Source organism: Fimicolochytrium jonesii (assembly GCF_025526975.1).
Source record: "Fimicolochytrium jonesii strain JEL569 chromosome Unknown EV422scaffold_36, whole genome shotgun sequence".
Lineage (NCBI taxonomy): Eukaryota > Fungi > Chytridiomycota > Chytridiomycetes > Spizellomycetales > Powellomycetaceae > Fimicolochytrium > Fimicolochytrium jonesii.
In genome coordinates this window covers 165,089-192,937 of record NW_026515703.1, presented here as the reverse complement: position 1 = coordinate 192,937, position 27,849 = coordinate 165,089, and the positions used below count along the sequence as shown (strand labels likewise).

Sequence of the window (27,849 nt, the reverse complement as noted above, 5' to 3'; positions counted from 1 at the left end):
GGGTTCGTCGGGTTTCTTACCCGATTTTTGCAGCTTGACGCGTTCTTTGCATTCGAATTCGTGCCAGGAGCCTTGGATGACGGGGATCCTACCAAAAAGCACAAATTAGTCCAAACACGCATAAATGTGCGGTATGATGATCAACCCCCCGGGCCGGAAACCCAGACCAAACTTACTCATGCGGATGACAAGGCCCCGGCAACTCCGTCGTGAAAAACGGATGACTCAGCACCTCCCTGGCGCTCGGGCGTTTGCTCGGATCAAACGCCAAAAGCCTCGCAATCAGATCCACAGCCATCGGCGGAATCGGCACATACCCAGCCGACTTCTCCACCAGATACGCTTCCAGCCTCCTCGGGAATTTGGTTTTGGGAACCCGCCACATCTTGGCCCACGGCTGCTCCATCTGCTGCACTGCGGCCCATTCCGAGTCGGTGGGGTGCCCGATGATGCTGAGGATGCGTTTGACTTGTTCAGAGTCCCGGCCGCGCGGGGTGTGGAAGAGGGGGAATTTGATGAACATTTCTGCGAGGACGCATCTAGAAAGAGTACCCACGGATCAATGAACATTTCAATGTCGGTCCATCATTTCCGGTTTTTCTTTGGTGACGTACCCAGCGCCCCACATATCCAACGGAAACCCATAATGCGTATCACCCAGCAGCACCTCGATGCTGCGGTACCAGACCGTGCAGACGCGGTTGGTATGTCCGTCCTCGTCATCCGCGATCTGTTTCTCTTTCGCGAACCCAAAGTCGGCAATCTTCAATTCTCCCCGAGAATTCATCAACAGATTCCCCACTGAACAAAAATGGTCAAATCATGAGTCCCCAGAAACAAATACGGCAAGCAAATCAACAGAGAAAAACAATGCAAAAACACCCGCTCGAAAATAAGTGTTTACCTTTCAAATCCCGATGCATCACCCCCCGTTCATGCACATACATCAACCCCTCAAACAGCTGCCGGGCAATACACTTCAGATGATCCAGATGGAACACCTTCTTGTCCGGTAGATGCTGCATCAAGCCGGCGAGGTCGTGATCCATGTATTCGAGGACGAGGTATTCGTGTACTTCTATCTCGTTTGCTGATGCTGTGGGGAGGTGAGTGGGTGTGGGTATGCGGGGAAGGGGAAGGGGTTGGGGGGTTGGGATACATACGTTTAGCGAAGGAGACGATCCCGAGACATTGGAGGAGGTTTTTGTGGTGGTATTTTTGGAAGAAGGTGAGTTCGCGGAGGTTGGGGACCGTGAACTGTTTCGAGTAATCAGAAAGAAACCCAATCATCAGTTAAGCCCCCCCGCGCATCCCAACCGCCCGATGGGTTTCCCATGGGTCCGCCTGAAGCTCCCCCCTCAAAAAAAAAAAGAAAAATCAAAACCTACAATATCATTCTTCCCCTTCTTATCAATGATCTGCTTCAACGCCACCACCTGCCCATTACATTTCATCACGGCCTTATACACCGTTCCAAACGTTCCCTGGCCAATCATCTCCAGATTCTCGAAATGCTCTTCGATGCTGCGGAAGATGTCGAAGCGCGGGAGGGGGCGCGGTTTGGAGGTGGGGGTCGGGGGGAGGGAGGTGCGGGTGAGGTGGCGGGAGATGCGGTTGGGGTTGCGGGGGGGTGGGGGTGTTGTGGGTTGTTGTTCTGGTGGTTTGACGGTTGTTGTTGGTGGGGTGCGCTTCTCGGATACAGCTGAGGGATGCAGTGGTGGTGATGCGAACGGGAGCGCCCGATCACCTCCTCCACCGCTGCTGCGGGCATCGTCTTTCCGTACGTCCAATCTGACCGAATTGACCGCAAACGAGATCCGTCTCCGCTCCACCTCCACAGGCCTCGGTTCTGCGACAGCACTCGTCGGCCGATCCACCCGCGGGGTATAGAACCCTTTCTCGAGTTCGGCGACGACGTCGAGATCGGGGAGAGGCGCGTGCGACGGGCGTCGGGGGCCTGCTGATGACGAGGAGGGGGTTTTTACCGGGACTGGGTTTCTTTCTCTATGAGAGCTGGCGGCGCGGGAGGGATCGGGGATAACGGCGAGTTTGCGAAGCTCAGATTCATCTTCACGGCGGGTCGGGGTGGGTCGTGCCTCAACACGGGTATCGGGTTTATCCCTCACCCGTTCCTTCTCACGTTCCCGTTCCCGTTCCCTGTCCCGTTCCCTCGCCCGCTCCCTCTCCCTCGCATCCGCCCCTCCCCGTCGCTCATCCACCTCAGGAACCCGCTCATCCACAAAACTGCGTCTCCTCTCATCCCGCCCACGCGACACATACTCCCTCTCATCCCCGGGGCGGTTTTCGTCATACCGCCCCACTCTCTCGTCCCTCCGGTCATGATGATGGCGAGGTCGGTCGCCCCGTCGGGTATCATCGCCTCGGTGGGCATGGCGGTGGTAGGAGTCGTCACGGTGTCGGTAATCACGTCGGTCGTCCCAGGAATGGTGGTGGTGTTCCCGGTCCCGGTCCCGGTCCCGGTCCCGGTCTCTGTCTCGGTCACGCACGGAGGAGCGTGCATGCCAATCGGGGTCTTTGCTGTGAGGGTAGTCGTGGCTATCGCGTTGTTTCCTGTCCCTGTCCCTGTCCCTGTCCCAATCTCCCCGCCAATCGTCTGCGGAGGCGTGTCGTTCGCGATGATCGTCCAGTCTCCGAACGGTAGGGTAATCACGACTATTCCGGCGGGAATCGGTGGGGTTGTGGGTGGTGGGTGTAGATTCAGGTCGGCGGAGGTGGCGGTCGTCTTCTCGACTTGCACTTGGACGGATCGAGGAGGAGGTGGGTGGGTCTTGGTCGGGCCGTCGATACCTCTCCTTATCGAGGTCAACAAGATCCCGTTTGGCAGCTTCATCACTCAAATCCACACCCCGCCTCCGCTCCCCAGCTTCATCTGCATGTTCCTTCCTCCTCCCTTCCTCCTCCACCCGCCGTCTGCCCTCATCCTCGACCCGCCGTCTATCTTCCAAAACCACCTCCCGCCCTCGTCCCTGTCCCTGCGTGCTCACTTCCTCCTTCTTCACGCTGTTCACATCCTCACCCCTCCTACCCGCCTCACCAGCTACAGAAACCCTCCTCCCACTCCCGTCCCCCCTAGCGCCGCGATCCTCCAACGCCTCCAAACTCAGCCGCCCTCTAACCCCTCCCCGACCCAGCGCGAATGATAATCGGCCGTGGCCGTCGCGTGCCGCCGCTGGGTGGGATGATGCGGCGGGACGTTTGGGAGGCGGTGTGAAGAAGGGGTGCATTTTGGCGGTTTAGCCGAGTTTCCCGGGGGGTATTGAGGCGGGTTGGCGAGCGGTTGGGTCGATGGGATGTGCCGGGGTGTGAAGTAACTGTACACCTCACGGAAATGTGGGTGAGGCCCAGTTCTGGGCCAACAACAAAGGGGTATACCGAATATGCCGTCGTCCAATTCCCTCGTCAATAGTATTCCGGAGATGAAGCGTGGGCAGTTCTTGACGATGTGGTTTGTCGGTCGGGAAGTTGCAATGCAAGTGTGAAGAGTATACACCACACCCGCAAGGGGATACCGACTGCTCGGTCGTAGGGATGGAATCCCTCGTCCAAAGTCACAGGGCAGAAGGTGGTTATGGATGCACCGGCAAGCGTTAGGCGGCCAGTAGTATTCTGATATTGGTTGCGGCCCGGCCTGCCGACAGTCCTGACGCCGTAGCAGCAGTTGAGTTTGGGTAAGGGGAGGGAGCACTTGTTGGAGGGCGCAATACAGCGAAGGTGACTCACTCGCGTCTTTTTGAAGACTGTAGGCATATGCGAGATACTGTACACCAGGCACGGAAAGAGATACACGCACACTCCTACCGTTCAATGATTCCTATTTCAGCAATCTATTCAACAAATCATCGATGTAGTCTGTGTCGTGTGCTGTGTGTGGCGTGCTGACGCCGTCTATTCAAACAAACAGGGAATCAAAACAAAGAAAAAGAGTGAAAGTAAAAGAACCGAGGGACGAGAAAAATGGGGGCGTAGATACAGATACTCGTCACGAGTCCCTGCTGAATAAGGAGGGGGGAGCCGTGAGCGTGGAGGTAGGTACAGATGGTAGGGGCGCACTGGGAGAGGTGGGAGGATCACGGATTTGTGGTTGCGGTGTCGCAAGACGAGCTGTCGCAAGAGGAGGGAGGTATATCGTGCTTGTATCGAATGGTGTGTCGGCTTTCCCTCTTAGCGGTCCAGTATGCCCCAAGGAAAAAATAGCAAAAAAAACGGTGAAATCGAGAGCAGAATTCGGTGAAACGTGGGTGGATATGATGGTGCGTGCGTGCGTGCGTGCGTGCGTGCGTGCGGAGTTGATCTATCGGTTGCGCGGGGTAAATTGTTGATGGTGTCGATGATGGGTGTGAGGTGAATCACCGTGAAAATTGAAAGAAAACGAGAAACTGAAACGATCAACGCTTCAAAATAAAAGGGTGGATATTCAGGTGGTGTGTATGTCGTGCGTGGCTCTTCCTCTCCATCTTCAGAGAATGGTGCATTTCTTCTTCTTCTGTTTATCCGTCGGTGGCGGCACGCCGTTCCGTTGATGGCGGATGGCTCGGACTACTTGATAAAACGCCCTACACACAAAAAAACACAATCCATCATCAATCACCACGATTCACACATCCCGACCCCGTGATCTCCCTCGACCCCTTACTTGTCGACATTCAAACAAGTCTTGGCAGAACTCTCCATAAAGTCGCAATTCAGTTTCCGGGCAAGGTGCTGCCCTTCCTCTTTCGAAACTTCGCGTTCGGCTACGCGGTCGCATTTGTTGCCTATCAGGATCATTGGGACCTTGAAACCAGCACGAAAAACAATAAGATATCTTTGTGGTGAGTTCCTGACCGATTCTCTACACCCCTACCTCATCGGTGTCTTTGACCCGGTTGATCTGCTGCTTGAACCGCTCCACCCTCTCGAACGTGCTTCGGGATGTTATCGAGTATACGAGTAGGAACCCTTCCCCATCTCTGATCCATTGGTCGCGGAGACTAGAAAATCACACATCCGGAAATCGTCAGCTCCCACAATCCCCTCAAATATCCTCCCAGAAGCAATCTCCCATCATCATCTCCACGCAGAGCTTCCCGCAACGTACGCAGTGTATTCCTCTTGCCCAGCGGTGTCCAGCACTTCCAGGATACAAGGTTGGTCGTCGATGACTACCTGCTTCCTGTAGGAGTCTTCGATGGTTGGGTCGTAGGTTTCCACAAAGTGGTTAAGACACAGCTGTGACAATGAAAATGAGTGGGTATTTCAATGAATAGGTCTGTGCGATCGGTGACTTACTTGGATGGTGAGAGCTGGGAATCCAAGAAAAAATCAAAATTCCAAGAAAGTCCTTCATCAGTAAACAGTATATCTCCCAACTCTCCCACGGAATCCATTTTCATTTCCCTCACCAGTCTTCCCAACCCCTCCGTCGCCCAATACGACCAGCCTATACAGCGTCATGTTCGAGAACGGGAGAAGGTGGTGGTGTTTGCGAGTCTATTAGTCTCGTCTCTTCTTTTTTCTAAGCTACAATAGTTTTCGCCGGCGAAGGCGTCGTGCTTAGTTAGGGGATTGTCGAAGGGGCCGGCCTTTTCTTGTAGGTGATAGGAGTAATCTCCGACGGCTGCGTGAAAAGCTGGGGGTGAATGGAAGCGCAGTGAAAGGAGTGAGGGGTCTGTCACTCTGTGCTAAGCGGAGTGGGTCGGAGGGGGATACGGCGGTGGCTCTATCGAGTGAGGGTGTATGCTGCAAGAGTGCTTGCTGTTGTTGTTGTTGTTGTTGGATGCTTGGGGGCTCTTCCTTTGCAGTTTGTTGTCGTTCTCACGGCGGTCCCCAAAATGGCATTTGGATTCTTCGCTCAGAGCGAGTCCTTAGGTATAGGGAACTCGCTTGTGGGCCGTAATAGCTATGCGGAAGATAACATCATCTCTTCATTAATGCACGGCAATGGAAGGAGGGTGGCTCGCTTGATTTAATGCCCAGCCAGCCAATCACGCACGCGACCCACGCGTTGAGGGTCAATGGTCATCGTGTTTGGCCTTTCAAATGAGGGCGGCGATCACCGTGTCATCATATTAACACGCTATGGTGGGGTATTATTTCTCGCCTACATCCTGGCACGTGATCGTGGGGTGACAGCGCATGCGCTTTGCGCTCTCTTTTGTGCTGTGTGTGTGTGTGTGTGTGCATGCAAGTCGGACTGCTCTCCCTCCGTCTTCCATCTCACAAAAGGACCACAAAAGCACCACCACATGCGCTCGTCCTGCACTTGCACATGCATACTGTACATGCATGCATGCTGGACCCTGGCTCATGCATCCAACCTCTCCGAAAAATTCACACATATGGACTACAGTCTTGCATCCTACAACGAAGCTGTTGGACGGCCATCGGACACGGACGTTGACGGCGGTGCATTTGGGATGAGGTGGATCGAGGGATCCAGATCTCTATTAAAAGCTCTGCACTGCGGTTATTTGGTTGCTTGATGGGAGGGTGAACAGATTAGCCACCTCCGAAAACACCGCGCACACTGCCGCCGTTGCGATATGGATCAGAAGGTAGCTGGGGATTTGCGCATGCGCTACCAATGCCCCGACTCTGCTTCCCAAAAGATAGGAGAAATGCTCGATGACTCGGAATGTTGTTCAATCTGCTTTATCGCTTCCAAGTGGGTATCTTTCCCAAATGACGGGCTTAAACATACGGACGGTTTTCGACAGCGCGACTCTGCGATGACTTGACAACCATCCTCTTTCCCTCCGCTCTGGGTCTCCATTCTCCACCCCAGGGACTGCTGGGACGGTCCCTTTCTCGACGGCAACCCTGTCGCAGACCAATGCTCTTCATTCGCCACCCCCCACATGCCATGTGAGACTGTCGGTTTCAGAAACAGCTCCAGCAGCAGGATATATAAGGGACGCCCGTCCCCCTCTCCCACTTCTTTTCCTCACCTTCGTCCCGGCTTTAACTTTCGACTCGACTCTCATATCCGGCTGGGTGTGTACAACACCCCCCCTCGCCGCCTCCTCTTCCATTTCCTCACCATTGACGCGAGTGATCACACTTTCTCGTTCACAGGTTCGATATGACGGTCCTTTCGTCGGATAACCCTCACCCATGAAGATATCAACGGTCTAGACCGGAGGTACGCCCCGTCTAAGGCCCGCGAGTCTTCTCGTCTCTCGAACCGGATCACCTTTCGAGGTTCTGGTATTTGATATGACGGTCCCTTTCGGACAACGTTAAGTTCTTGACACCTGGACTCCTTTCAGGGGGGCGAGGTGTCTGCAATGATCAATTCAGCGGGATTCCAACCCCCTCTCGTCTCTCGAACGGACGATGCTTCGATGCTTGGTGAGTGGCCAAATATCTGTTTCAGCGAGTACGATTATGTTGACTCATGAAGTTCGGTTCTGCTTTGAGTTCTTCACATTCCATATGACCGGTGGCTTCAAGTCCTTGGCTCACATAACCCTTCGGACACTAACTTGTCGTCATTCTTACCAACTGCTTCACGCTAGTAATCTAACACCCTTAAAATACGATCATCAAACCCGGAAGCCTGCTTCGGGCCAGTTTGGCCGTTGCTATACTTTGGCGCCCATCTTAAGTGCCAACCATCAACGCTGAGGGGAAAAATACGTTCGGACCATTTTAGTCGGCGTCCCTTTTTCCCCTCTCGCCTCTCGAGCCGATGGCGCCTCACGGCTTTCGGTAATGTGAATGCCGCCCCTTCCTCTCTTTGCTCATGTTAATCTCTTCCGCGGCTTGCAGGTCTCGATATGGCGGTTTGCTTCAAGCTACCAAATTACAATGCCCTTCAAACCGGTATCGCCAACCACATTCCGAGGGTGCGCTTAGGCTTCAAGCCCGAGAGACTTGGTGGCTCCAACGACTCGGGGCACTCTCGTCGTCTCTCGGACTGAAAATGCTTCACGGCTCATGGTCATGGTCTGGCAGATGTGGCTCAATCGCTCATATTCTCCTTTACTCACTTCAGTTACTGCGACGGCCACAGGTTTGATATGACGGTTGTTGCGCTTCACCAACATTTCATCGACGTCAGCAATGAGGGTCGTTTTGCCGCGAGGTGAGCGAGGCTTTGTTCTGCTGTGGGGGATCATAATCCAACCGATGGATGTCCCTACCAGGGCAATCTCCCGGCAGAGGGAAACACCACGACGCTACTCAGCAAGACATCCTCTCGTCTCTCGCGCCCAACCCTCCACGATTGCAGGTATTGCCAATGTGTACCATCTCATTTGTTGGATTCATTCAAGATGTGTTGACATTTTTTGCGCCAAGGGCCCGACATGACGGTCTGACAACGTCCACGTCACCACCCGCACCATCTTCGGGCTGGCTTGCACGCCGGATGTATCTCTCGTCAGCATCTCTGAGGGCGTCTCTGTTTTTACTCATCATCCTGGTGAGACGGAGCGCCCTCTCGTCTCTCGAAACCCGATGGTCTTCACAACGATTAGGTATGTGGCCCCCGGGTCCTCCCAACATCATCATTTTTGAACTGATGCCAACCGCATGCACTTTGATTCAAGGGCTCGACATGACGTTTCCGAATATTCCAAGCACATTGCGCCGGGAGCGCCGCTAAGGAACCTCCTCGTCTCTGGAGTTCCGGAGTCACTCGAGGTAATGTGTCAACATCTCTGGTAGTCTGCCACCACTTTTGCGCTTTACTGATGGCCATCATACTTTCACTCCTCAGTGAAAGAACTCGACATGACCGTTCAATGGAGGGTTTTCGTTCGGAGAAGTACTCAGGTACGTAGCAATGAGCATTTGAGTGCAGGTCCTTTGCACTCACGACAGTTCTACGACAAGTCGTAATCATTTTACAATCAGCGGCGGTCATCAATAGATGGCTGCACAATCATTGTAGAGAGATGATTGCAACGGCTGGCCTTAGGCCAGCCCGTCCCCTCGTCCGACCATTCCTCACCTGTTGCGTCGAATCGTACGGAAGTTCAAATGGGGAACATTGGCGTAGGTCAACGGCCCAGGTAACGATGCGCTTCACCATCGGTCATGAAACTCCTATCTCCATACCAAACCCAGGATTCAATGTCGACAATCCCGGGTTGATGTCAACATCAAATCAGTCAAAGACCATAGCGGTCGAGGGCTCGATGCGAGTCCTTCCCCCTCGTTCAGCGAGGGGACACCAGTCCAATTCTGGGCTGTGAAGGCGTGAGTTTCATGCATAGGACGTGTCCCCATGCATCTCGACGTGACATTCACTGAACGTTTTCCCCACCTTAGGGCCGAGAACGATCGTCTACATTCCGTCTCTCAAAAGAGGGCGGGCACCAGCGCTGATTTCTCCGAGGGCCTGGCGTGTTCTCGATATGAGACCATTTAGAATGAACGGATCAAGTACGATAGCGCAAGCGGAAGCCGGGTCACGACTTGATTCTCAAGCGTATCCTTTCACGCAGCCGCCCGACAACTTTGCCAGTGATCGGTGTACGATGGAAGACGATGAAAACCTCGGACGACACTCTGAATTCTTCCGTGCATGGCCTTCTGCCCGCACGCCGAGCATTGGCAGGTTGGGTGCGTTCCCCACTCGGTACTGCGAGCGTCACTCATGGAGTAATGTACCTCGCGTCTCCCGCCTGCTGCTTCCGCCGTGGGAATGCACCATCAAAATAGTCCGTCAAGCCATCAAACCAAAACAAGAAACAGCAAGCCCTCTTCTACCCAGCAATACAGTACGCATAAAGGTTCGATCCCTCTTCCATCCATAAAAGGAAAGGAAGGATCTTGGGGAGTCGAGGCTCACCAAGCCTACAAACCTACTCAACAAACCCCCAAACCGCGCTCAACAAGCCCTCAAACCTCGATCAGCAAATCCACTTCCACTCGCCGAACAAGGCCACCTCGACTCGAAACCATCTCACCTGGCTCCGGCCGCTCTAAAACAACCCCCCAGCTCCGGTCGCGCTACACCTCTCTAATGGCCCCTACAAAACACCCATCCGACTCTAGCCACGCAAATCTCCCCCTTGAAAACATCCAATCGGCTCCGGCCACTCCGTCCTCAACAATCCCCACCAATTCGACAATCCCCACCAATTCAACAATTCTCCACAATTCGCACCGACATGAAGCTAGAACACCCCTCTTCGATTCGATTGAAGAAAGGAAATCTCCAAGTAACTACGAACACGAAGAATTATGGGGTATGGGAGCGCTTCATATGTAAGTCAAAAATTGCTGGAAAGGGTCGACGCTGAAACCTACTCACCAACCCTTGGCGTCAGCGTTGCACACTGGTCGATCAAGACCCTCCTTCAAATCAAGATCCTACCGCAAGTCAAGACCCTAACTCAACGTGGATTGTCAAAGAACGCTCTGTGATGCAATCTCCGGATTGCTTTAATTCCTTCTGACGCAGTCTTCCGATTGCTTTGTTGCCCTGCCTGATGCAATCTCCCGGATTGCCGCTTTCTCGCCAACGACACACCGGTCGGGTCATCAGCGCTCCTTTTCGCCATCGAATCAGTTTGGGCTGTGACTGCATTCGGGCCAGTTTGGCCGTTTGCTCCACCTTCCCTCTCAAGCCCCTCTGGCCGTGGAGCCGCATTCGGGCCAGTTTGGCCGTTTCCTCCGCTCTTCCTCCGCTCTTCCTCTTGCGCCCGACTGTCCATATCTTTACGGTTTTAAACCGACCCCTTCTGTCGGCCACTCTTCGATCAATAAAACGACTCGAAGCAACATGGGGCGTACCAAATCTTACCCCGATTCCCGCAAAACCAAATTGTCGCTGAGACAATCTTTCTCCGTACAAAACACGGGCGCACAGTCCATTCCTCAAGAGCCAGCCCGTTGTCGGAGTCCGCAGGTGCCCTGCGGCCTGACGGCGTACTCGGCGATCTGGCTATCTCAACCCCATCGGCCAGTAGTGCAGTATTGGCGCTCTGGCTTTCCCCATCCCCACCGTCCGTGGTGCAATGTCTGCTCCCGGACAGACATCCCCTCTTCGATCAGTCAAAGACACGCGGGTATATGGGGATCAACAACTCCATCTTGTCGGCTTAACCACAACCGCCATACCATCAGCACGAAGGAACTGGACCCTCGGCCTGCACCGTAAGCTGTCACGCGATGCTAATCATTGGATCTCTTTGGAGAAACATCACCGAATACCGGAATACCAGGAGTCCTCTTCGACTGGTGTAACCAAAGTCAGTCCTGCCTGACTAGATACATCCCTTCTATAGAAGCCGGCAAAACCATCCCCACTCTCGTCGACCTGGACCTTTTTACGATCATCAGCACAAAGACCCCCTGGAGGCTCCCCCACTCTCTCCGCTCTCACCCATATAGCGATCATTGTGGAGAAAGGTGAACTACGGATGAGCAGTCCTCTTCGACTGAAGATCCGTCTGGTGGGGCGAGGTATGTAGCTGGGTTGCACGTTGATTTGAACATTTGGCTAGCATCTTATAAGTAATCTCTTTTCAATCAGAATCCCTCAAGCCCATTTCCCTCGAACGAAGCACCCCAATATCCACTCTTTCAACAAGCGACGGGATCGCAACCTCCCCCCTCTACAACCTCAACAGCCTCACGTACAACAGCATGAAGACCTTCTGGAAAGCCCCTCTTGCATTCTCCTTTTGCGGAGGATGTTCCCGCTGGGCGCGGCATGGGTTTTCCTCTTCCACTGATTCTCGTGGTGTTCGGCATGTGGCACAAATGGGGCGACTACAAACCATCGGAAATCAATCTGTCCGGTCGGTCGTACGAAACGAAGTCACGGAATCATCGGAAGATCAACGCCCTCTTCATCCTCAACACCCCAACGATCAGAGGCGCGAAGGCATCCTGAAATCCACAACCGCGTGTTTTTCCCAATAAGGCACGGAGACTTTCACTAACGCAATGATACAGCGACCCTCGGTCGAGACGGGCTTGGCTCATAAAAGAGGTCATCTCTTCGCCCGGAGGTTCCGTGTTCAGAATGCAGCGCAAATGGGGCAAAAAGGGACTACCGAATTTGACGCTGTCATCTATTCAGTCAATCTTACGAAACGAAGTGACACCGGCGGACATCAGTCTCATCAAGCATCGGGTTTGCTCCAAAGTGGTACCATCGATACCGAGAGTGGACTCGCCAACTCCATCATCAACAAAGTATTATCGGCGCCGCGCCAGAGATTAACCCCTCGCCCACCCCACGCCCAACGACGATACAAAAGCACGAAGCCTGTCTGGACCCCCCCGCCGGGGTTGTCAATCCCACAACCACAAAATTAGCCATCCAGGAGGGATCATTGAGTGATGGGGCATCCTCTTCGACTGGCGCCGCGATGTGGGGAAGGTTGTTAACATCGGGTGGATGATAGGATCACTGGGGATCAATCTGTGTTCCCATCCCACAGCCCCGAAGGATGATCATATCACTAGGCATCAACCAAAGTTCCCATCTCCAAAACATTCCCTCCTCGATTCATCATACGAAAACGAGGCGACATGGGGCGAATCCACACTTTACAACAGACGAACGACATTACCGATGGAATCTAACGGGACTATACATCCTCTCCGCTTCACCTCAAGGCTCACCAATCCACAGTGCAAAGGCACTCGGGAGTCGGTACCCCCAGATCCTTAAACCTGGATTCTCCAAGGAACCGCGCGCACCGGCACATCCATTACCCATGTCGGGCTTCCTCTGCCACTGCAGGTATCCGGGGATGAGAAAGGTAGTCCAGACGCTGGCAATGCACCAGTTTCCATCCCCGCCTCCAACCAAATTGTCTGGGCCTCCGCAACCGAAGCAATAAGCACAATCACTCCTCTAGAGGCATGTTCTCCTCAATCCATCTGCCGACAACAAAGCGGATAATCACTCTTGCGCATGACCAGGTGCACGCGACATCACTGGGTGTTAGCCTGAGCCTTCATCTGGAGTCCTTCAAGGAACTCACCTCGATTGTCTTCGAAAACAAAGCGTCCAGCGCACTTGCTGATGTCGCAACAAGCGTTGGCGCACCACCGGAACACGACAAGTGCACGCAAGATCCTACCCTCCACAACCTCAAATCGAAATCAACAGCACGAAGTATTCAGGAGCCCCGCCCCCTCTCCATGCCTCGGATGCTCGGCGGCTGCGATCACCGCTCCGCGTCTATGGAGCGAAAAGCACTCTTTGCGACGATCTCACCCGCGGCCTCAAGCCTCATCCCAACCTCATCGTCCTATCAACTTCGCTGCCAAACTCCAGCTACAAGCCTCATCCCAACTCGCGCACCCGGCGTCGCAACCTCTCCCACCCCCTCTTTAATAGGCTCCGACACGAGCACCGCGGCCATCGCGCCGTCTGGATCCGGTGCTGTCTTCGACTGGAAGTCGTCATCCGCAAGCACCCCTCCACAACCTCCCCACTCACCATCAACAGCACGAAGCGCCCCTCAGGGAGGAGCCCGGCCATCCGCTGTAGTCCTTTCACGAGAAAGGCATCGCGCCACGCGCGGGTTGCGGAATTATAAGGTTCCCCTTCGACTGGAGATTACGGTGGTGGCGAGGAATGTAGTAACATGGGGCAAAATATCCATACAAATCACTTGAAAAAAACATAAGTGAATCCATCTATTCATTCCTTTGACACTATGCTTTGGCTAACTTGTTTGGAAGGTTTACGGAACTTTTTCCTTGTCCACCCCGGTGCGACAATTCCCTCTTCGATCTCATCCATCACGATCGCCACCGGCACGAAGGATACACCAGCTTGGCACGGATTCAATAAGCCGTGACGGATCCGTACTGATGACACGGTTTCGTACTGATCACGGATTCGTACTGATGACACCACACTCCCCTCTCCAACCTCAATACCCATGACCTCGACGGCACGATGGTGCGCGCGCTGGAGCCCCCCGCCAGCCGCCGGCCTGCTCCAGGAGACCGGTCTCCAGCCTGCAGCGATGTGACAGGTCTCTAGCGAGCGGGCCGACAAAGTCGCGGGTTCTCCGCTTCGACTGGCGAAATCTCTGATGCGGGGAATGGAGTCTATGGGGCGTACTTATCTAGGGCACTGTTCTGGATGGGATGATGGCAGGGCCCGGCGTAATCAGAGTACGCAGTATAGATCTCCAAGTCCGTGCAGATTGATTCTGTTCAAGTATGATATCATGTTCCGCTATTTATGTAATTGCTACCTGTCTAAGTTACTTGGTAAGCCTACGGTGGATGATGGATATTCACGTCGTGCAAATGGATCAGTGTCATCCACTCTCTGTCCAGGAACATCGGTCAGTCGATGGTGAGGACTCGATCAGTACCTCTCTTCAACCTCGAGATCCATGAAGTCGACGAACAGCACGGACCGCACTGGGAGTTCCGGTCAAGTACCTTCGCGGCCCCTCCTCCTCAAACACATCGGTTCATTGCTCCTCCGTTCCGTACCCCTCTCCAACCTCGACATATACGACCTCGACGGCACGACGGTGCGCGCGCTGGAGTTACCCCCCGCCGCCCTCGCGTCCTCCCATCTGGAGGTCGGGTCGCCACGCCGCTCTGCGCCAATGTGGCGGGTGCGGGTTGACTCCACTTCGACCGGCGAAATCCCTGATGCGGGGAATGGAGTTACATGGGGTGTTTTGATCTGATGGGACCATAGCATACAGGCGGTTTGGGAGATGCTTAAAGAGTCGTCGGCGTATTCGATGATAGTCTCAGCCTAGAGCTACAAAATCCGTGCTGATTGGTAGTATGTAAATACACTAGGATATTCTACGGAAATGGTCTCTACGAGTTTCTACACATCTAAGTTACATGCGGTGGATGGTGTCCACGTCATTGAATGCCTTCAGATTGTCCAGGTTGTCCCACCACTTGTAGAGAAACTTTTCTACGATTAGCCGGAACCACGGTGTGAGGAGCATTCCTTTTTGATCTGGTATAACAGACGGATGTTGATTAGTGACTGCATCGCCAAACGACAGAGGTCCGAGTAAGTTTCTTCACACCTGCTGTGGTAAAGATCTCCTGTAACTCGGCCTTGCTCACGTAGCGAATGGATTTGACTTCGTTGGGGTTGGGGTTGCATTCAACCTCCCCTTGGTATACGAAAATGTAGTCGACTGCAAAGAGTTGGTAAGGCTGTTAGCCTCTCAAAAGCTACCCAAGGCCTCTGCCAATCAGCGGAACATACTTTCATGCTCTCCCCATAACCCGTCGGACGGCGCCAAGTAGTGTATCCTCGTCAAGTACTCGAGGCGGTCTAATGGGACCTGGCTAGGTGGTATGCCCAACTCGTGCTCCAATTTCCGTTGTGCCGCCCGTCTCGCTCCCAGCTGATCTTCCTCCTCCGTCTCTTCGGCGGTCATGAGTGGATGTGAGCAGCAAGTATTGGTAAAGTATCCCGGGAAGGTGATCTTTTCGTCTGCTCGCTGCTGAAGGAGGAGTTTGCCTTCGGAGTTGAAAATGAACACGCTGAACGCACGGTGGAGGAGACCCTTTTCAATGTTTGCCATGAGATGACCTAGAGGAGATGGAGGTAACTAAGTCAGTGAACAGCCCTGTTGATAGGAGGCGAGACGACCGCCACTTACAGTTCTCCTTGCTGTCGCCGTTGAGCGGCTTGTCGTTGTGGTCCACGACAATGCATTGCTCTGCCATAAGGCGGACCTGCTCGACGTCGTATGTAGCCCAGTCGACGCTCATTGCTTTCCGTCTACCCCGGGATGCAGTTGTGCTTTTGCGAGGGTTGGTGGTGCCTGTGGGCAGCTGTGGGCGTGGGGAAAAGGTCGCGTGTATTGTCAAATGCGAGTGGGGATTGTGGAGAGAGAGGGCGAGAGGGTTCTTCTTCCTTGTCATTCCTCCCACTCCGAGAGGGCCAGGTGGGTACGAAACCAAGTAAGTATTCATTGTCGACGCACCTTCCCTCTCCCTCTCCTCTTCAACCTCTGCACTTCTCATCCAACGGCACGACGTTGCAAAGGGAGTCTGCCGGAATGGAGTCCGCCGGCTTGAATACCACGCCGCATTGACCGCATCGCGCAATCTTTGAGGACTCCTCGTCCACCAGCGAATCACATGATGCGAGGAATGAAGCTCAATGGGGCACATCTATTCCTCCAACTTCGGTCTCTTCCTATCGGTCTACACAACGTCATATTCTGGTGCTGATAACGATATTCTTTCCTCTATTCGCAGGCCTGCACAATCCACAACGCCGTCGCTCCGGCGCACGGATCAGCACCGTGGCAAGAAGGCGATGTAGGCTCCGCCGTCGTTGACGATCGTATGGATCCCATGACGTGGATCCCCTTCGATCATCCTCCTTCTCTCCTCACACCAGAGGGGGGGGGGGGGATGACCAGAATCGAGATGACTCTTCGATAATCGACATGACGAAACCTACCCCACCAAGCCGCTCCTCTTCAACCTCCTCATCCACAATTTCGGCAGCACGAAGTAAGCATGCACTGGAGCCTGCCACGCCACAGGGTAATCAAGCGGTGGTCACGGCGCCACCCCGTAAGCCACAAACACGCGGAAGTGCATCTGCCGCCAGTTCGTCGCGACCGCGGAACGCAGATGGGTCGACCTTTCGCCTGTGCAGGGCCGGGGTGATGTGCACGTGCCCATCTCTTCTTTACCCTGCAGCGTCCGCCTACTCCTCTTCGACTGGCGAGATTCTGTAAGGAGGCATGAAGTTCCATGGAGCAACGGCCCTCCTCTGGCCCTTCTCCCTGAGGAGGATGGGAGGGTCCGATAGGACACTCAATGCTGATGACCGGCGTGATGAAATGAAATTTTGTACTATTCGAGATTCCCGCACGATGCGCGCACGCCCCCCCCCCCCCCCCCCCCCCCCCCCCCCCCCCCCCCCGACAAGCCCTTCTTCAACCCGCATCCGCATCCATTGAGTTCGTCGGCACGAAGTATTCACTGGAAATCGCGCCGCGACCGCCCCACGCCGCCCTGTTACGTATACCCAGGGGCACGTGGCAATCTTCCCAACCGGTCAATCCCCCCTTGTTGGCGGAGTACGGACGGTTCCTCTTCGACAGGAGGATAGTGATGCATGAAGGTGTGTATTTTGGGCGATTTAGGTTTCTCGTCTCGTGATTCCGCCCTACACCTGCACTTTGGGACTGATGTGTTTTCCTATTCTGTTCTCTATACTTTTAGACCAGCAAGGTCTTCAAGCTGGCATCATGGGGCAACAACCATTCAAGATCATTCTCCTCCGACCACAAGCCCCTCGATTACCATTTCCAATCACAGTAAGTCATCCGCCGAGCAACCGCTTCTCCCTCTCCTTTCCTCCCCTCTCCAACACCGCATCACAATTCCACCGGCAAGAAGTGCTCCGGAGACCCAACTCTATCCTTTCTTTCTGGAAGCAGTCTATCACCGTCCCAACTCCGCAGCATCTGGCCGCAGGAAACCGGTTCAGTTGCATCCGAGCTTCATGACGTCAAAAGTGCGGATCTCAGCTGGGTCGACTTCCCCGGTACAAGTGTTATGAGGGTTGTGGCGCTTGATTTCTGTTTCTTGGGAGCGAGGATGGGCTGGACTCCTCTTTGACCAGTGGATGGTGGTGTGAGGCATGGAGTTACATGGGGTGATTTTGGGTATCATACCCTCTTGTTGATGCTAGCTATTGCTGAGGGGTATGCCACAGCTCGCGGACTGATATTCGTTCTTTCGTTCATCTCTCTGTTAACAGACGACCGACCCCACCGCGGCACGTCAAAGACCGTTCGGAAGCCGGATCTCTCCCTCCGGATGTGACACGATAGTTACCCCCTCCTTCCCTTTCTCTCTCTTTCTCTCTCCCTCCGTCCCTCCCTCTCCCTCCACCACCACGAGTGGCAACGGAGTGGAGTGGAGGACGCCTCCCAACCCCATAGCGGTACAAAATTGCCCTTGATCGACGAAGCCTCCGCACCAAGGTAAGGTTAATGACCGGTTGGAGATTACTCCCAGTCTCTCATAGTATTCAAACGAATCTTCCACCAGGACCTGTACCCGCAGCCTCTCGCAATTCGCAATAGCCCCTCTTCAACCCTTGTCTCTGGCATCGATGGCACGAAGGGCACAAAGCCTCAATGGAGTCCCCGGCGAGAAGTGAATATCACTTTTCTGCATCGGTATACGCGAGCGATAGTACCATCTGTACCATCGCTGGCTTTTGTTTCGGCGAGGCCTTAGAAAGGTCTCGCTGGAATCAACGCGAGCGATCGCGCTCTATGCGCGATGGCTTGCTTCCCTTTCAGCGAGGGCCCGTAGACCCTCTCTGGAACACTGGAGCGACCGTGACTCTATGCACGATCGCCCGCATCTTCGGCGAGAGCAATGAAGCTCTCACTGGAACACCGCGAGCGATGACGTCTTTGCATCATCGCTAGCTGCCATCTCGGCGAGATTTTCGAAAGTCTTCACCGAGATATCGTCATCCGCCCTTACCTCAATGTAGGGGCGTATGCTACGACTCCTCTTCGACTAGCGAGCCGCACAAGAGAATGAAGCTACAATGGGGCGAATCTCTCAGTCCTTACTTGTTGAACATCCGGAATCAGGTCGTGGTATGCAGATTACATCCCGTAAACCAAAACCCAGCAAGCAATCAGCCCACTTCAACCCTCACGGGATCTGCCTCGATGGCACGAAGTTTCATGGAGTTTCCGACGAGCTCAGTCACTACTGACACCTCGTGTACCGGATCGCGATCTCCTGCCTGCGCGGACGTCCGGTCGATGGGACTCCTTTCCCACCATCGAGCGCCCCCATATGGCATGAAGTTACAATAGGGTTCAATAACGTGTCGACACTACCGTTCTCCATGACCGATTCACCCGTACCCCGATTCCACTCCGCATCAGCGGCACACAACGTCACGACCAATTCAGTGGCCTTTCCCGATCCACCAATTCCCATGTCTTCATTCCGCACTAGCGGCCGACAAGGAGAACGTCACGACAAATCTATGTTCCCTTCCCGATCTACCAATGCTCGTGTCTCCATTCCGTATTTAGCGGCCGACGAACGACAAATCCATTTTCACTTCCCGATCCACCAAACCCCATGCACCCATTCCGAAGCGGCCCACAGGAATAACGTCACGACAAAACCATTGTGCCTTCCCGATCCACCAGGGCTCATATCTCCATTCCGCATCAGCGGCTCACACGACCACGAGGAACGCCCACATTCCTCATCCACAATTAAGTGGCCCCCAACTCATTCCGCATCAGCGGCTCATACGAAGAACGCTTATACATTCCACATCCGCAATCAAAACAGCCCAAACCTTCGAGGGATTCCCCAACACACCCCTCGTCTCCCGTCCCGTGAAACCAAAGCACGAAGCTACCCTGGAGTCACTGTGAACGCTCACCTCCAATCGATACGATCTTATCGACGAGGAGGGAATCTCTATTCGAGGTTTCCGTCTGCGCGCGAACGTGTACTATTCATGTACGCGGGTCGCTTCCTTACCAAAACGCCCAATCAAACTTGCGGCGAAATTTGACCTTCTTTGCCGCGCAAACAGCCGGATTCAGCAGTTTCATGGACTTTCGCAGCCAAAGCCCCCAGTTCCACCTTCCAATCTTCTGGATTCGACGGCACGGAGTTTTCTATTAAGGAGTCACTCGCTGTCTGGGGGGGTTCCCTTTACATACGATATCGGGGTTGCTGTACTGCACCCTCGCCGAGCCACCCACCGTTGGCGAAGAGTTCCGGACCTGTTTGCCAAACGCGCGCGGCCCAAATAACTGGGTTAGTGGGTTTCAACCGGGCAGATGAATACTCTCCTCTTCGACAGTCCAGCGCCCAATTGAGTAACGAAGGGCGTGAAAGTTCCCATGGGGGGCGGATTCAAGCTTTTCATGTCCGGCGTACGGGAGCCGATCGTTGGCACCCAACTGCGATGCATCTATTACGCGTGTATCTGTAGCGAGATGTAGTCCACTTGGCATAGTGTGGTGGTTCAGAGTTATATATGTTGTGCGATTATGAGCGTTTTACGATTGAGTGTGAAGATTCGCCAGTGTTTGTTCTGCGGGCATCAGTGGAGCGCGTTTGACTTACGTGAGCATGATCCGGACATGCAGACGGGCGGCCCTTCTTGTCCGGTCTCCCACCCACCATGTCATGAGTCCGGATGCAAATCATTTCTTGTGACGGACGCGTCCAGAGGGAGACGCGCATGACATCATTCTCATCATGGCCTGGCCTTCAACTGCAAATTACAGCCATGGATTTCGGACGGGAAGAGATGATGAGACAAACTGCACCACCCACTCTTGCAACTCCACCCAATTGCAAAGGATCCGTCTACGGCCGTAGGAAAGGGTGGGGTAGACGGCTATGCACCATGCACATGCACATGCACATGCCGCCCATAGAGCTACATAATACATTACAGTTCTTGAGGATTGCCATGCCATGATGCCATGTCGGAGTTGCAAGCGAGGCCTGTCTAGTATGAGTTGCAGCCACAACCAGCGCACGCCCCAAAGCTGCCGACGCGCAGACGGAAGGAGGCTGACGGCCAAATTTTCCACGATTTTCCCTCCCATAAAAACACATCGCCCAAAGACAACGGTCCCCACAAGGCAAAAAGCTATCTACTATCGCTGAAAGTAGTATCCTTCCTGAAGCAGTGAGAGAGACCCTGAAACATACCACCCACACATTCGAGCCGCCCGCTGATACCGTTCGTTACTAGCCCCAGCCGCTCCCCGTCCCCAACCGCAGAAACCAAAAAGCCATGTATAGCATCCTCTCCTCAGTCGGAAGCTATCTCACGGGCCAGGTCGAAAGCGGCGAGCTCGACTACAACGAAGAAAGAGGCGCCCGCAAACTCCGCAGAGCAAGTCTCTCCGCTGTACCCAAAGAAGACGGCGATAACTCCGACGAGGACGACGCAGCCAGCAGCGACGAGGACTACTCCGACGTCGACGCCTCAATACTCGACTTGGAAGCTCTCTCGCAGGACGAACTTCTGAAGGTCACCCTCGACGAAGGAAACGACTGGCGAACACCCGCACCACCTGCCCGACCTGAACTAACCGCAATGGCCCCTTTGTATCTGTCCGCGGCGCTCAACAAGCGCGTCGAGGCATTGCGCCACGACGTCCTGCGCGGAAGGCTGATCGAGATGACCTTGGCGAGAGAGTATTACTCCAGTTACGGGGCGAACGCTGATACTCTGACGGCCGCACCGCTACTGGGCTACGACGGGTCAACGGCCGCGCTGGCTATCGCGCCCGTCATCAGCGACGACTACCCGGGCTCGCCCGTGCTTCCACCGCTCACCCGCGCCCTCTACGTGCGCCTCCTCCGCTCCCTGCCGATTTTTGCAGGGAGGGGTCCCAAATACATGGTGGATTTCGACCGATTCATCGATGAAGATTTCCTCGATTTTGTCGGAAAGTGGATGCGAGCGTCTCGCTTCGATATCCTCAGCTTCACATCCCACTACGTGACTCTCTTCTCCCACCTCAAGAACGAGGCCTGGTACGGCGCTGACGATACCCCGCTACCTTTACCGCTCGGCTTCGAAGCCCCCGCCATGTTACCCACCACAATGTACCCCGACCTCCTCACCTTCCACCGCGCCTCCCTCCCCGGCGGCGGCTCCTTCCGCCTGCACAAACGCCACCGCGCCGAAGGTGGCGACTCAGACGCCGTCATCTCCCTCCGCGAATCCAAAGCAAAAGCCTTCACCGAAGCCTGGCGCAAAGTCCTCTCCACCGGCTGCAACGTCTGCCGCGACATGATTGGCCGCGGACCCGCCTCCAAAGATGTAGTCCTCACCAAATTCTGGTCAACCGTCAAAGCCGCCCCCAACGTCGCCGACCTGCCCCCCTCATGGCAAGCCTTCATCTACGGCCTCTGCACAGCAATGGCCCACACGATCGACAACGTCCTCGACGACGCCGAATGGCGCGCGAAATTCGTCTCCATCTGGAAACGCATCCCAGTGACAATCATGCTCACCTCCCTCCGTCTCGTCAACCCGATCCCCTTCGTCGACCGCGTTATCAAACTCTTCTGCTGGAAACCCCCGGGCATGTACTCCCTCCTCCAACGTATCGGGGGGATGATCTGCGCCGCTGATAAAACCGCTGCCACCTTGAAACGCCTCGCACGCGAAGTCGACACACCGACCCGCACAGCCGTCGAAAAGGCCGTAGACACCGCCTTCACATCCTCCACCTCCTCAACAACCCACATCCGCCCCATCTCCTCCCAAGCCCCCGCCCACAAAATCCTCTCCTTCCTCCAAGAATCCCCAGATTTCACCATAACACCCATAGGCACCGCGACCCTCTCCTACACAAAAGCCTACATCCGCAAACGCGAAAAAGACGAATTCGTCGAAGTCCTCGGCTCCAAAAACGTCACCGACTTCCTCACCCATTTCGCCAAAGCCGTACCCCCCATGTTGGATGAGATATGGAACTGTATCGATTTCGCGAATCTAATGTCCAAACTCGTCGACACGGTTAACCAGATCATCACCGCGCTGTCGTTATACGACACGGCAGCCGAATCCAATAAAGACACGGTGCATTTGGACGTGACGAGAGCGCTGTATGCGGCACTGTTACCGTTCTTGAAAGCGGCTTACCCACTCATGCACGCCCTCGCGCACAAGGAACGCACAGGCGACGCAGGGTTACATGCCCTTGTCGAATACATCGTCATGGAGATCAATCTACCCGACCCTGACGGCATCGCAGCGTCACCGGACCTCTCCACCTCGCGGAATAAATCCTCTGCGAAGAAAACAGCACAGAAGAGCGTGAAGAGCACGAGGGCGCCGATACTGACGGTCGCGAAAGACGCATCCCCGGTCCTTCTCCACCTCTCCCCCGCCGATACCACCCAGCTATTGCACAACGAGGTAGATGAGATCATCGCCTGTCTCGAGTCCGGCACCGACCCGCGGGAGTTCCCATCCCACGTCGATTCTTCCGCGGACGATGTCCTGACGTCCAAAGCGTTCCCGGTGTTCTGGCACGCGATCGTGGCGGAGTTTGTCGGGGGTGAGAATATCGTCAGTCCGCCACCGTCACCGGAAGCGAGCAGGAAGGGTGCGGCGGCGGCGTCACATACGGGGACACCGAATCTGAACGCGACGCATGTGACGCAATTGACGCCCGGGTTTGCTTCGAAGCGCTTTGCGAATGGGGCCACGGCGACACCGCCTCCCGTGGCGAATGTCACTGATGACGTAGATTGAGGTGCCCGTCGGTTGTGCCGGTCCCAATGGATAGCATAACTTAGGTGTAGACAGCACACGCAAACCCCCCCCCACTTTGCACGTACGGCACGACACCCCCGTAGGAAGATGAACACAAACTGCATACGATTTTCAACCTCACACTGTCGATTATAATACCTCTAATAGTTTGTACATATCCCCATGAACTCGATCACATCCACCTTGCAGCCACCGATACTACACGAACTAATATTGCATGTGATTCTGGAGTCTACTGTTTGTGTGCCGCATTCCCCAAAAAAGGACCTCTTTTGGCATTACCCCAATTCCTCTACGCCGCTCAGACACCCGCGTTACAGTTCGAGAGAGGACATCCACCGGCATCCAGCGCACATTCCGCACACCAAAAATCTTCCCTACCACGTTTCCGCAATTCACGCGCCCCGACTGAACTCCTCCGCAATCTAGTCACCAAATATCAGGATCGCCGAAACGCAAACATGCAAAGGGGGTACAAAACAAAACGGCGCTTACCGCCGCAGCACCCGCGACCCGGCGTCCGACGTCGCCCGTCCGGGTGCGTATCGCGTCTTGGATATCATACAACACCTACTCACAAAAAAAAAAAGTCAAAAACCCACTGAAGAAACCCCGCCAATGGTGATGCACGTCGTACCTTAGGCGCCAACAAAACCGTTTTGGATGTGGCGTGTTCTTCCGACAATCTCAGCAGCGCCGCAACCGCCGCGTCCAGGTCGTCCACGCCTTCCGCCACCCCCCCATCCGCGCCGCGTGTTTGTTCCCGTGTACGGAGCCACCCCGCCAGACCACTCTTCGGTTCCCCCGTCGCGTCCGCGCCCAACAACCGCTTCACATGCGGCGCAAGGACGTCCCGTGGGGCATGCGTGCCGGACCCGGCCCCGGCGCGGGTGGTGTCCAGCAGGTTCCTGAACTCGTCCCGCACGGCCTGGACGATGTGCGCCTGGGCGCGCACCGCCGCCTTCTCTGCGACCAGGAGATGGGTCACCAGTGTCGTGCCCGCGAGAGTCGCGACTAGACTATCCAGAACCTAGACCGCATCACAATGGGTCAGTCAGTCCCCCACGAACCCACACATGGACATGTCGCGCACGGCCCCCACATACCTGCTGGCTGTGTTCGAGTTCCCGCGCCCGTCTGCGCTCCGCGGCCGTCACGAACGCCTCCGCGACGCGCGCACGTACGCGTAGCCGCGCGATCTCGGTCCAGAGCGGTGCCAGCTGTTCTTCCACGGCGGCTGTTACCGTTGCGCGGAGGGTCTGCCGGTCTGTGTCCCGTTCATGTTGTTGTTGTTGTTGTTGGTGGGTGGGGGTGCGGAGGGCGTCCAGTTGTGCGGAGCTGTACGCACACCGCAGTTTGGCGGATACATAGCCGCGTTCGGTTATCGGATACCTACACAAAAAACGAACCCACGTCAGCAATCGGTGCCGCAGGAGGAGGATAATGGAGTATGCATCGCACGTACAATAGACCCAACCGTTCGATTTCCGCCCTCGTGTCGACGCTCAGGAGGGGATCGATGAGCTCCGGCGCGCGCGGGAACGGGTGTCGGAGCAGCTTGTGCATTTTCACATCACCCGTCTGCGGCAAATCACCAGCAAACAAACATATCCATAAGTATCAATCCGTCAAAAGTCTCAAATTGAGTTGGGGTTAGTTACAGTACAGTACAGTACAGTACCTTCCCCCAAATGAGTTCCACAGCGTGTTTGACTGTATCTTCGAAGGCTTCGGTAACGGAGCGGAGGGCACTCAGCCCCGCTGTCGCCAGGAAGAGGTACGGCGGCGGTTGCGTCTCTGCACCCTGTGTCGTGGGGTGAGCCAGGGCAGCGAGTGTAGCCGTCATGCGGGATGTCTCTGATATTGCTGCATCGAGCTGTTTGTTGCACAGATAGTCGTAAGGTTGTGCGAGACAGGAATGGGGGAAATGGGAAGGGGGATGGGGGCGGGTACGAACCCGTAACGAGACATTCCCGAGCTCCAACTCCATCTCGTTCAACAGCGTGTCCATTTCGGCGTGGCGGTGGCGGAGCCGGGTTGTTTTGGAGGCGATGGCGTTCTTGCTTTTGCTGTTACACATTATCGCTCATGTCAAAATCCATGTTTCATCCATGATCTCGATGGGAGATGAACCCAGACAAAAACGCACGTTAACAACCCCTGCTGCTCCGTCAGTGTTTTGACGGCTGTCTCGGTACGCTGTAAGTCCGCTTCCAGCGCTGTTATCTGCGAGCTTGGCGGATATGGGATGAAGTATTATGGTGATGTCGCGAAGGGGTTCCTCAACCAAGAACATCCCGATCGCCAATATAGGCTTACCGCAATTCGTCCAAGCTCGTCAAGTCCGTATTCGCTTCCTCGTCCTCGCTTTCATCGATATCGCCTTCCTGATATACATTGCATCGGGTTTAGCGGCGGTTTCCATTACATCCGCGATGATTGAATCGACTTACATGGCTCACAAACCCCTTCTTTCTAAGCTCCTCATACCTGAAAGAAGCTACCACAATTACACCTCCCACTCTTCTCCCACACTAAGAAAGAAAGGAAACACGCGCAAGAACTCACGCGTCAACCTCCTCTCCGTCCAACACACTCCATTTCCTCCTCGCGCCCCACTGCCCCTCCTCTACATCCGCGTCCGCAAAAGCTTCGCATAGCCATTCGAGGACGGGCTTTGTGTCGGGGAAGGCAAAGGCCCATTCGAGGGCGGGGGCGAGGGTTGTTGGGGTGGTGGCGGGGTAGTTGAGATGGTGGAGGATGGTAGCGAGGCGGGCTGCCGAGGTGGGTGCGGGGGAAGATGGGGAGAGGGCGGAGAGCATCGTGGTGCGGCTTCCGGGGTCGAGAAGTTGGGGTGTACCGGGGCCTTATACTGTAGCTTATTGCAGAGGAGGACGTTCAAGGGACGGGGCCTTGCATGCTTTGTGCGAACGAGTCCGAGAGCGAGGGCGTGTCGGAATGAGACGTGGCATGACCCATGCGATGCCTTTCTCCACAGCCAAGAAGGAAAGGGTTGATACAGACGAGCATTGCGCTCTCACCCGCTTCACCCCCGTTCACCGTCCTTCCGACCAACATTATCCTCCCATCTCAAGTTATCACCAAACGCGACAATGGACACTCCTTCCTACACCAAAGTTCGCCTTGTGAAACCCATCAAACGCACCCGCAAACCCCAAGTACCCGCCTCCTTCATATCGTCCTCTGAAGCTATTATCGCTTCCACACTCGTCTTCTTTTTGTTTTTGAGTGTAGTAATCTTCATGGTCAGCTCTATGGCCAGCTTCGAGCGCGTTGCGAGACCAGTCGACATGAAAAAAGCTTCAAAAGCGGAACAGGACGACTTTCTGAAAACACAGATGTTCAAGTATTTCGATGGGATGAGCTTTGTCAAGTCCCAAATGCCGGGCGTAGACTTTTATCATTCCACTCTCGGTTTGAACGACAGTCGCCTTTGTTCCGATGGGAGTCGGTTGGCGATACTAGTTCCAGGGGCGAACAGTCTGCCGGGGATTTGGTCTAGATGGTTGTCGATCCATCGCTCTATGGAAGTTGGGTCGATGGCTCACTACGTATCCCGCATCCGTGACAAGGGGATTCCCACCGTCGTCGTTCAACCTACTAAACGCAACGACAGTTACTTTAGTGACGTTTTGAGTTGGGTGGAGGCAGAGTGTCCAAACGCAGCAGTAGACATAATAGCTCATTCTCGTGGCGGTCTTTCGGTAATGAGGGCTCTAGGACAGCTGCATCCGATGCGGTTGGACTACATTAGGACGGTTAGTTTGTTGGATTCGGTGCACGATGAAGAGCCCGAGTTGGATAGAGACTGGTTGCATTCTACCATTTTGCATTGGGTGGCGGATAGCGGCATCGTAGAACCAAAGGATGGAGATGCAGTCAAGATATTTTCAGCTGGGACAGACAGACACGAGGAGACGCCTTGGATCGCGATGGAAGCAGTGTTAGCACGTCTTTAGTAGCCGCGTTTCGTTCCCCGTAAACACTTTCTCCAAATACAGTACATCAACCATATCACAATCGATGCGATTACAGAGGCAACTCCATTCGCCGTGCAGCCGGACAGTACGGCGGTTTGAGTGCGTTTGCCAAGTGTGACATCAAGAAAGGCGACCTGATGTTAGTGGAAGAACCCTATGTCACTGCGTTTCATCCCGAAGTCGAACGGATTTGCCGTTGGTGCACGCATTTGAACCCAGAAACCAAGATCCGTTGCTGTGTAAACTGTCTTCGGACAAAGGCAGGCGTGTACGACATTATAGCCGGCGAGGATGAGATTTGTAAAAAAGACCAACAATGGCTACCTGTACAACATCCTCTTGGCACGACTGCTACAGATGGAGAAATGGGATGTGATACGAGACAAGCTGGATGCTAAAGTCGTTCCAAACTCAACAGAAGAAGCAGATGATAAAGAGGTGGAAGATGAAGAAGCTCTTACTGTTCCTTTGGAGGATGAAGAGACTGTGGACATTTACATCACCACTCCAACGAAAATGCACAACTTGACTGAAGACCAAAAGACCTTCTTGGAAAGATGGTCACTCGAGGACATCCAAAAGCTTCATGTTGGG

General features: G+C 54.7%; 10 protein-coding genes across 10 annotated transcripts; 5 read left to right on the top strand and 5 right to left on the bottom strand.

Moving 5' to 3' along the window:
* Positions 1-33: 33 nt before the first annotated feature.
* On the bottom strand, positions 34-1,290 carry EV422DRAFT_501198 (kinase-like domain-containing protein; the record flags this gene model as incomplete). The annotated part of the gene is made up of 5 exons (XM_053068182.1): positions 34-88; positions 177-539; positions 615-801; positions 905-1,078; positions 1,164-1,290. Coding segments are annotated over 5 exons (906 nt in total), but the record flags the coding sequence as incomplete, so codon positions are not given.
* Positions 1,204-3,332, bottom strand: EV422DRAFT_287628 (uncharacterized protein). Its single transcript, XM_053066010.1, has one exon. The coding sequence runs from the start codon at positions 3,243-3,245 to the stop codon at positions 1,359-1,361; it is 1,887 nt and encodes a 628-aa protein (XP_052921489.1). The 5' UTR covers positions 3,246-3,332; the 3' UTR covers positions 1,204-1,358.
* A 1,014-nt stretch (positions 3,333-4,346) lies between these two features.
* On the bottom strand, positions 4,347-5,567 carry EV422DRAFT_287423 (small G-protein Ras2). Its single transcript, XM_053066008.1, has 6 exons — positions 5,403-5,567; positions 5,290-5,303; positions 5,099-5,229; positions 4,865-4,991; positions 4,655-4,794; positions 4,347-4,574 (listed from the first exon to the last, which is right to left on the bottom strand). The coding sequence occupies exons 1-6, from the start codon at positions 5,452-5,454 to the stop codon at positions 4,478-4,480; spliced, it is 561 nt and encodes a 186-aa protein (XP_052921488.1). The 5' UTR covers positions 5,455-5,567; the 3' UTR covers positions 4,347-4,477.
* Positions 5,568-9,462: 3,895 nt separating this feature from the next.
* EV422DRAFT_286831 (uncharacterized protein) lies at positions 9,463-10,556 on the top strand. The gene is made up of 2 exons (XM_053066004.1): positions 9,463-10,218; positions 10,281-10,556. Exons 1-2 carry the CDS (start codon positions 9,653-9,655, stop codon positions 10,375-10,377), a joined length of 663 nt encoding a protein of 220 aa, XP_052921487.1. The 5' UTR covers positions 9,463-9,652; the 3' UTR covers positions 10,378-10,556.
* A 2,178-nt stretch (positions 10,557-12,734) lies between these two features.
* On the top strand, positions 12,735-13,929 carry EV422DRAFT_287104 (uncharacterized protein). The gene is made up of 2 exons (XM_053066007.1): positions 12,735-13,604; positions 13,660-13,929. Exon 1 carries the CDS (start codon positions 12,832-12,834, stop codon positions 13,591-13,593), a length of 762 nt encoding a protein of 253 aa, XP_052921486.1. The 5' UTR covers positions 12,735-12,831; the 3' UTR covers positions 13,594-13,604; positions 13,660-13,929.
* An 866-nt stretch (positions 13,930-14,795) lies between these two features.
* Positions 14,796-15,690, bottom strand: EV422DRAFT_551673 (NUDIX hydrolase domain-like protein; the record flags this gene model as incomplete). The annotated part of the gene is made up of 4 exons (XM_053071850.1): positions 14,796-14,920; positions 14,994-15,107; positions 15,179-15,508; positions 15,579-15,690. 4 exons carry the CDS (start codon positions 15,688-15,690, stop codon positions 14,796-14,798), a joined length of 681 nt encoding a protein of 226 aa, XP_052921485.1.
* Positions 15,691-18,398: 2,708 nt separating this feature from the next.
* EV422DRAFT_286878 (uncharacterized protein) lies at positions 18,399-19,640 on the top strand. The gene has a single exon (XM_053066005.1). It carries the CDS (start codon positions 18,821-18,823, stop codon positions 19,508-19,510), a length of 690 nt encoding a protein of 229 aa, XP_052921484.1. The 5' UTR covers positions 18,399-18,820; the 3' UTR covers positions 19,511-19,640.
* Positions 19,641-20,752: 1,112 nt separating this feature from the next.
* On the top strand, positions 20,753-23,233 carry EV422DRAFT_509750 (uncharacterized protein; the record flags this gene model as incomplete). The annotated part of the gene is made up of 1 exon (XM_053068871.1): positions 20,753-23,233. The coding sequence occupies one exon, from the start codon at positions 20,753-20,755 to the stop codon at positions 23,231-23,233; it is 2,481 nt and encodes an 826-aa protein (XP_052921483.1).
* Positions 23,234-23,441: 208 nt separating this feature from the next.
* On the bottom strand, positions 23,442-26,221 carry EV422DRAFT_286117 (uncharacterized protein). Its single transcript, XM_053065999.1, has 11 exons — positions 25,823-26,221; positions 25,708-25,744; positions 25,574-25,641; positions 25,404-25,487; positions 25,212-25,323; positions 24,936-25,130; positions 24,720-24,835; positions 24,361-24,646; positions 23,892-24,284; positions 23,750-23,824; positions 23,442-23,679 (listed from the first exon to the last, which is right to left on the bottom strand). The coding sequence occupies exons 1-11, from the start codon at positions 26,074-26,076 to the stop codon at positions 23,650-23,652; spliced, it is 1,650 nt and encodes a 549-aa protein (XP_052921482.1). The 5' UTR covers positions 26,077-26,221; the 3' UTR covers positions 23,442-23,649.
* Positions 25,975-27,390, top strand: EV422DRAFT_286628 (uncharacterized protein). The gene has a single exon (XM_053066002.1). The coding sequence runs from the start codon at positions 26,368-26,370 to the stop codon at positions 27,232-27,234; it is 867 nt and encodes a 288-aa protein (XP_052921481.1). The 5' UTR covers positions 25,975-26,367; the 3' UTR covers positions 27,235-27,390.
* Positions 27,391-27,849: the final 459 nt, after the last annotated feature.

Bases quoted from the DNA above. Each gene is read 5' to 3' on its own strand.
- EV422DRAFT_287423 (XM_053066008.1), bottom strand. From the start codon at position 5,454: ATGACGCTGTATAGGCTGGTCGTATTGGGCGACGGAGGGGTTGGGAAG. The intron at 4,992-5,098 runs GTACGTTGCGGG...GTGATTTTCTAG, and splicing joins GGGCAAGAGGAATACACTGC to TCTCCGCGACCAATGGATCA. The intron at 4,795-4,864 runs GTAGGGGTGTAG...GCTGGTTTCAAG, and splicing joins GGGTCAAAGACACCGATGAG to GTCCCAATGATCCTGATAGG.
- EV422DRAFT_287104 (XM_053066007.1), top strand. From the start codon at position 12,832: ATGTTCTCCTCAATCCATCTGCCGACAACAAAGCGGATAATCACTCTT.
- EV422DRAFT_286831 (XM_053066004.1), top strand. From the start codon at position 9,653: ATGCACCATCAAAATAGTCCGTCAAGCCATCAAACCAAAACAAGAAAC. The intron at 10,219-10,280 runs GTAAGTCAAAAA...CCTTGGCGTCAG, and splicing joins GGTATGGGAGCGCTTCATAT to CGTTGCACACTGGTCGATCA.
- EV422DRAFT_286628 (XM_053066002.1), top strand. From the start codon at position 26,368: ATGGACACTCCTTCCTACACCAAAGTTCGCCTTGTGAAACCCATCAAA.
- EV422DRAFT_286878 (XM_053066005.1), top strand. From the start codon at position 18,821: ATGACCGATTCACCCGTACCCCGATTCCACTCCGCATCAGCGGCACAC.
- EV422DRAFT_287628 (XM_053066010.1), bottom strand. From the start codon at position 3,245: ATGCACCCCTTCTTCACACCGCCTCCCAAACGTCCCGCCGCATCATCC.
- EV422DRAFT_286117 (XM_053065999.1), bottom strand. From the start codon at position 26,076: ATGCTCTCCGCCCTCTCCCCATCTTCCCCCGCACCCACCTCGGCAGCC. The intron at 24,836-24,935 runs GTACTGTACTGT...GATTTGCCGCAG, and splicing joins TGGAACTCATTTGGGGGAAG to ACGGGTGATGTGAAAATGCA. The intron at 24,285-24,360 runs GTATGTGGGGGC...GATGCGGTCTAG, and splicing joins AACTCGAACACAGCCAGCAG to GTTCTGGATAGTCTAGTCGC.